The 6,971-nt window shown below is 38.5% G+C and overlaps 1 protein-coding gene across 1 annotated transcript; it reads left to right on the top strand.

The window, feature by feature from the left end:
• The first annotated feature begins 475 nt into the window (after positions 1-475).
• On the top strand, positions 476-2,391 carry LOC106012309 (coiled-coil domain-containing protein 136-like). The gene is made up of 2 exons (XM_013084888.1): positions 476-683; positions 1,376-2,391. Exons 1-2 carry the CDS (start codon positions 567-569, stop codon positions 1,673-1,675), a joined length of 417 nt encoding a protein of 138 aa, XP_012940342.1. The 5' UTR covers positions 476-566; the 3' UTR covers positions 1,676-2,391.
• Positions 2,392-6,971: the final 4,580 nt, after the last annotated feature.

The following is a 6,971-nucleotide window of genomic DNA, read 5'->3' as shown; positions in this document are numbered from 1 at the left end:
TAGTATTTATTTAGAAATTTTCTAGAATACAGCTTGCAGATGTTTAGAAAAAATTTGATCTGTTAAGACAAATTGATACAAGTCATTGTGCAAAAGCTGGAGAGTCTGTGTGCAATAGTTTAGGAGATATCTGACAATCAAAAAGTTGTGCCACGTATTTTTGACTGCACTATAATTTAAATGATGTCACCATTGTGTAGTGTTGACCGAAAGCGATTGTTGTCGCGTGATAAAGGCGGTCACCTCTTGAAGGTTAACTATAATAGAGCAGTAACGGCTTGTTCATTAACAGTTGTTGTTACAGCACGTCTCTGTGTGTGTGTGTGTGTGTGTGTGTGTGTGTGTGTGTGTGTGTGTGTGTTTGTGGGTGGGTGGGGGGAGGGGGGGGGTTTCATAAGCTATTGGTTTACCCGTCGACTGTACTTATTTCTATTTACAGCAGAAGGGATTTCCAACACTGACCGTAGCCTTCTTATTTGAGCAAAAAGATTTCTAAAGTAAACTGAAAGCTTTGACTTTCCTTTCTTTAACAGGACTCACGGTCTCGTCACACTCAAGAGAAGGAAATGCGCACTGAAGAAAAGATGCAAGTTCTCAGGAGATTGACTGAACTCGAGGAGCGTTATAGAGCTAGCCTTGCAGAGATGGTGAAGCTGGAAGGGGAACTGAAGCGACTTATAGAGGTAGGCCTAGTTCAATTTCTCTTCGCAATAGATAGTCCTTGCATATTGCATAAAAACCAGGGCTGGAAACTGCAGATCAAATAAAGACATTTATTAAAGAAAACGAAAGATACTGACAATCTCTACACGCACCTTTTCGGACAAATCCATTTCCCAAAGTATAGAAATCTGGTAATCCGTGTATAATTGAGTTGTTATGGCTTAAAAAAAAAAAAAAGAAATACATTTCTAAACAGCATTACGGAGTCTGTGAGAAGTGGGTGGATTAGGGAAAGGTAGATTTTCTTTTAAAGTGTAGATGTTGGAGACAAGATCATTTAGGAGGTGGACTTTAAATCTGCCTGCCACCCAGGCTGAGAGGGATACCTGAAAGTCTCGAAGTATGTTGTTGTTGGAAGAGAAATCTGATGCACTGAAACCATGTGAACTGTTAATATCTGGAGGTAAAAAACATAAATAATTTTTATGAAAAAATAAGCCGATGTTTCAAATGGTATTGCGACTTCTGGCCAGCACTGTATGGTGCTATACGTATGTACTTGTATACACTGTATTTTGAATATTGCTTCCCCTTGAGGATCAATAAAGTATGATTCATCTATTGGGTGCTGTTTTGGATTCCAATAAATAACCATTAAAATATTTTTTGTTGAATGTATCTAACCCAAGAAAACTGCTTCTTTCAATAACAGGAGACAAGAGCTTATCGGCGCAAATGTAAGGAAGAACAACCCAAAGTTCAAGAGGAGGAGTTATTTGCAGAAGACAAAGTGTTGGTTATTGACGAGGAGAGGGGTCTACTTACGGAGGAACTTTCAGATCTACAAGAGCGGTATACTGCCTACAATGACGGTGTTGTGCTGCTGAGAGAGGAACTGAACCGAGCTCGTGAGGAGAGTGCTCGTTTTGTTGAAGAATCTGACTCTGACTTTGAGTACATGGACTTTGACTGCTCGGATTGGGAATTTTCAGACTGGGAAGATGCAGAATAAGCTGTTGAGCCAGCCCTGTACGAAAGCCAAGTTCGTCGACACAGAGGGACACGGGGGAGTGGAGGGGGCAGCATCCGAGTTGATGAGCAAAGAAGAAGAAACATAGGACAAAGTGGCGTACAAATAGGAAGGGGGGTGGGGTCCCATGGTTGCAGATAGTTCATTTGTATGTTTAAAGGGGCATTCTACGGAAGAGTATCAAACACAATAAACATTTTGAATGTATTCCAAAATTTTAGATAATAATTTTTGTTATAAATAGATGTTAATAAACGTATCGACAATTTTGAGCTAATTGAGAATTTCCATTCTTAATACACGTATGCACTCATGTAGCTTAGCCATTTTAAAATCTTTTTTTAAATGAAATTTTAAATTGTAGTTTGTCTTTAGCTTTCATTTACGTGGGGTTTTTTTCAGTTACAACCACGTGTCACTGAATAGTATTGGCCACAAGTTTCATAAAATGTATTTTGATCTTTAAGTGTCTTTGTATAAATAGAGAAATACATGTAGTGTTGTTCTGAGAGGAATCCTCACAGTGATGAACAAGAAAGAAAGGGATTCAAAGTAAATTAAGGTGTTCTGTCTGGACACACGTTTTGCCCACGGCTATTTTATGGATTAGAACATGGCATGGGTGCTTAAACTTAGGTCTAGTAGTTAATTGTTTAGTGGTTGTTTTCTACTTTAAAAAACATTTGCTTTTTTGTCTTTGAGTGTGTGTGTGTGTGTGTGTGTGTGTGTGTGTGTGTGTGTGTGTGTGTGTGTGTGTGTGTGTGTGTGTGTGTGTGTGTGTGTGTGAGTGAGTGAGTGTGTGTTTCTTATCACGTGGATGACTAAGAATTAAGCAGGACAGCTACAAGTATACAATACCCTTACTGGTTTTATTTACTATTATTATTATTATTATTATTATTATTATTATTATTATTATTATTATTATTATTATTATTATTATTATTATCATTATTATTATTATTATTATTATCATTATTATTATTATTATTATTATTATTTTTATTATCATTATTATTACTTTCACTCTACGGAATTATAATTTAAATCGTGCGAAAGAGAGAGAGAGAGAGAGAGAGAGAGAGAGAGAGAGAGAGAGAGAGAGAGAGAGAGAGAGAGAGAGAGAGAGAGAGAGAGAGAGAGAGAGAGAGAGAGAGAGAGAGAGAGAAAGAAAAAAAAAGAGAGAGAGAGAGAGAAAGAAAAAAAAAAGAGAGAGAGAGAGAGAGAGAGAGAGAGAGAGAGAGAGAGAGAGAGAGAGAGAGAGAGAGAGTTCCTGTATACAAAACACCAATAAAATGTTTTTAAAAATTAAAATCATATAATCTGTTTTTGTGTCTTGAATTTGTATGCGTGTGCCGTTACGTCTTCAAGATGCAGTTCCACATGTTGTTGTTTGTTTGTTTGCGTGTTTGTTTGCTTGTTTGTTTGTTTGTTTGTTTGTTTTTATTTTGCTTTTTTTTTTTTACTGTTCTACTGAACTAGGACTCAGTATAGGTCAATTAGACGGCAGAGCTCTTGGTATGTCGTCAAGACACTGAACAAGGTGGGAAAATATTCAAGAAAACTAAAACCATGAACTGCAACTTCTGGTTGCCTCTAAGTCATATGCAATGTTTCTCAACAGCCCATCCACATTCTAGACAAGAAGGTGAACATTTTGAAAACACTTGAAGATATGTTGTTTTTGGGGGCATCTTAAAAAAGAATCATAACTTGGCTATTCATGTATTAAATTAATATGTATATCAATCAATGTGTTTCCTTTATCAAAAACTTTAAAAAAACTGACAGCAACATGTACGCTATGGAAAATGCAAATTCGTGGTTCTGATTTGCCTATGTTGGTTCGAAATGCTTTAGGTCAGCTGCTTATAGAACATTCTATACTGGTTACATCTGTATAGAGTTGAGAAAACACAGACCCACTGGACATTCTGTCACCGTCAGTATCAGGAGTATAATCTGACAGCATGATTGAGAACAAACTAATTATCGTTAAAGGCATTCTTGTTAAGGAATTGGAACTTTTATTAAAGAAAATTTGGTTTTTTAATTCTGAATCAAACACTACGCCATATAGACATTAGGGATGAAAACCCGTTGTTGAAAAAGTGAAGGCTGACAACAGTGCAAGATATTGCTTCTCAAACACTGCTCTCATGCGTGTGTTTTCTTAATAATGGAATCTTTCTCCGTCTGTCTCTCCCTCTTTCTATCTCTGACATTCAAACACACACACACATTCACACACACAATATCAATATATATATATATATATATATATATATCAGTCCGTGCCGGCTTTAAGCACGCCGGCTTAAAGCACGTTTCGGACTCAAGCACGCTAAACGGCTCTTACCGAATTTTTGCTATATAAATTACACGCCTTTAAGCACGGTAACTTCGGCTTCAAGCACGCTTCATTTATCATTTACAAGACAGTCAATATTTTCATGATGACCAATTGAAGTTTGAACACAGTCTACACCGCAGCAGTGGAGTGTGTCAAGAGAAACACAAAGAACGCAAGTGATGGACACACACACTCACACGGGCGGAGGGGAAGGCAGATGCACACAGCCGCGCACGCGGACATAGGATCTAGCCTAGGCCTAGGGCAAAGCTACACACGACTAAAAAAAAAATACAAAGAGAGTCGGGGAGACGAGAAAAGGAGGCTGGCTGCGATTTCACCTTTGACCCTCGCTATCCATTAATCCTGATTGTGTATCACGCGCGAGGTGGGATGAAGGCGGTTGTATGAGTGGCACAGCGGGCAGTGGTACGCACAGGCACTGTGTAGGCCTAGTGTGCTGTATCGTGACTGGCCGTCTAAATTAAGTTTTCATTTCCCATTCGACAGTAAAACAAAAACAAACAAGCGAACAAAAACTACGATGGTGGGTAAAAATAAGAGTGCACACTTTTGCTGGACCGCTATAGGCCTACTTACAAACAAAGGGAAATAGCACGGGGAATTTTCTACATGAAAATCTCTGGATTATGTCTACTTCGCACTCAAGCACGCTTCGACTTTAAGCACGTTTAAGCTTTTTCCTGACGACCGTGCTTAAAGCCGGCATGGACTGTATATATATTTTTTTATATTAAATTTTTTTTTTTTTTTAAATATTAAAAAAAATTTATTTTTTTTTAAATAAAAAAAATAAATATATAGATCTATATGTGTATATCCATGCAAATAGAAACACAGCCGCTCTGTCATTTTATTTCAAGCAAGTACATTCGACTTATTTTTCGTCATCGCAGTTGGGAATTTAGTAATAATAATAATAATAATAATAATAATAATAATAATAATAATAATAATGATAATAATAATAATAATAATAATAATAATAATAATGACAATAATAATAATAATAATAATAATAATAATAATAATAATAAAAGTAATAATAATAATAATAATAATAATAATAATAATAATAATAATAATAATAATAATAATAATAAAATAGCATTTGTGTAGCGCATACCCTCGCTCAACAGCAATCTCTATGCGTTTTAAACTATTATTACCACAGCAGACCATAAAACACTCTTAAATATTCTCCAAATGTCTCTACGGACCGCTACGGACGTGTTGAATGAGAAGCCTACGCCAGGACGCCATCTTGCACAAATAAATCCACCTTAGGTTTGTCCTTATTGACTGCAATCAATTTGTAGTGGTCCTGTTTAAAAGCTCTTCATCTTGTATTTTGAAAAAAAAATGACTATGGCACTAATTGGTCTTTTCTAAAGCATACGTCTGATTCTTCTTCAATATCATGTTCATATCCCACCCACGATAAACAACGATTAGACACGAAAAGGCATATTTTAAAACACGAAAAGAGAACTGTGACATGGATTTAGATATGTAATATGTTTAATGTGTTTATTTGCATGTATTCATCGCACCTCAATACGTTTCGATGTTCCACCAAACACGTTTCTTTCAAGTTGTTCGATCAGCCCTCAGTCTTGGCACTGGGCCAGGTTTTCTGCCCGATGAGCTGGCTGTCTCACTATGGCGTTCCCATTGGTGGAGTGGACCAGAGGGCCTGCCTTCCTTTGCTTTCGCCTTGAAACACCCGAAAAGGGCATCGCTCTGTTTCTGTGTTTTCTTGATTAAAGAAAACCGCAGAAGCCATGAAAAACCTGTGGTAGATACGTACCAACTGGTAGTGTCCATGGCCAACAAGCGACATCCGCAGCTCACGGAACTGCACCTCAACTACACTCTGTATAATATTGCACAGGACTGGCAGCTTCTGTTGCTGCCAGCCCACCTTCTGTTTCGGGGCATTATTGGCACTTTCAGTCAAATTATTGTCTCACAAAGAAGACTTGACAATCAAACCTGGTTTGGTCATTGTAGTGTCATTCTCAACCAAGAGGGACTCCATTCTCCCCATATACTGCCCAATCTGAGCGTTGCCATGCTGACTGCAGAGCAGTTGTAAGACATCCGCCAAGATGGAGGGATCTGTCTCCCTGGCCACCTCACCACCTGGTCCAAATACCTGATTCACGAGCTCTGTTCGATGCCTTTGGGGCATCCCCACCTTATCTCTGATAAATGCATCAACGTTTTTCCTGGCATGGACTGTGCACACGGCTCTTTGAGCCTGAGGAAATACTCTTTTAATGGCAACCCGTATAGCCTCTCACCTCTCGAGTCATCGCTGTCAGTTCTCTCACCTCTCCACCACCTGTCATTATTATTCATCTCTGGGCTACGAGTTCTAGCTTCTCCATCATCAACACTATTCCCACCCACCAAACTTTCGCACACAACGGGAACACAATGGTTGGGTCGCCATAACATCCGTTTGTCTGTCCAAAGAATGGGTGTAGGTAATTCAGTGTGACCTGTGCCTATCGTGGCAGTGAGAACTGCAGCCTGTACAAGTAGGTCCTGCTTATCTCTCCTCCTTTTTTATGTATGTTACTCTCTTGTAACACGTCTTTACTTCGACACTTATGTTACATTATTTTGTTGCAAGTGCCGTAAAACTCTTACTAAAACTAAACACTCTCGTAACCTGCTATTTCCGGGGTGCCTCGATAGTCGAAGCAGACTTCGTGCTGTTAAAGCTATAGAGGTGAGCAGAGTAAGCCTGATTCCCGGGCAGTCTTCTCTATTGACATACACCCCTTGGCGCTCATATGACCTTATGCAGTTGCGAGCGCCATAAAACCTCTACTAAAACAAACATCTCTCTCTCTCTCTCTCTCTCTCTCTCTCTCTCTCTCTCTCTCTCTCTCT

The sequence above is a fragment of the Aplysia californica genome, unplaced genomic scaffold (assembly GCF_000002075.1).
Source record: "Aplysia californica isolate F4 #8 unplaced genomic scaffold, AplCal3.0 scaffold00013, whole genome shotgun sequence".
NCBI lineage: Eukaryota > Metazoa > Mollusca > Gastropoda > Aplysiida > Aplysiidae > Aplysia > Aplysia californica.
This window is presented reverse-complemented; position numbering and strand designations above follow the sequence as displayed.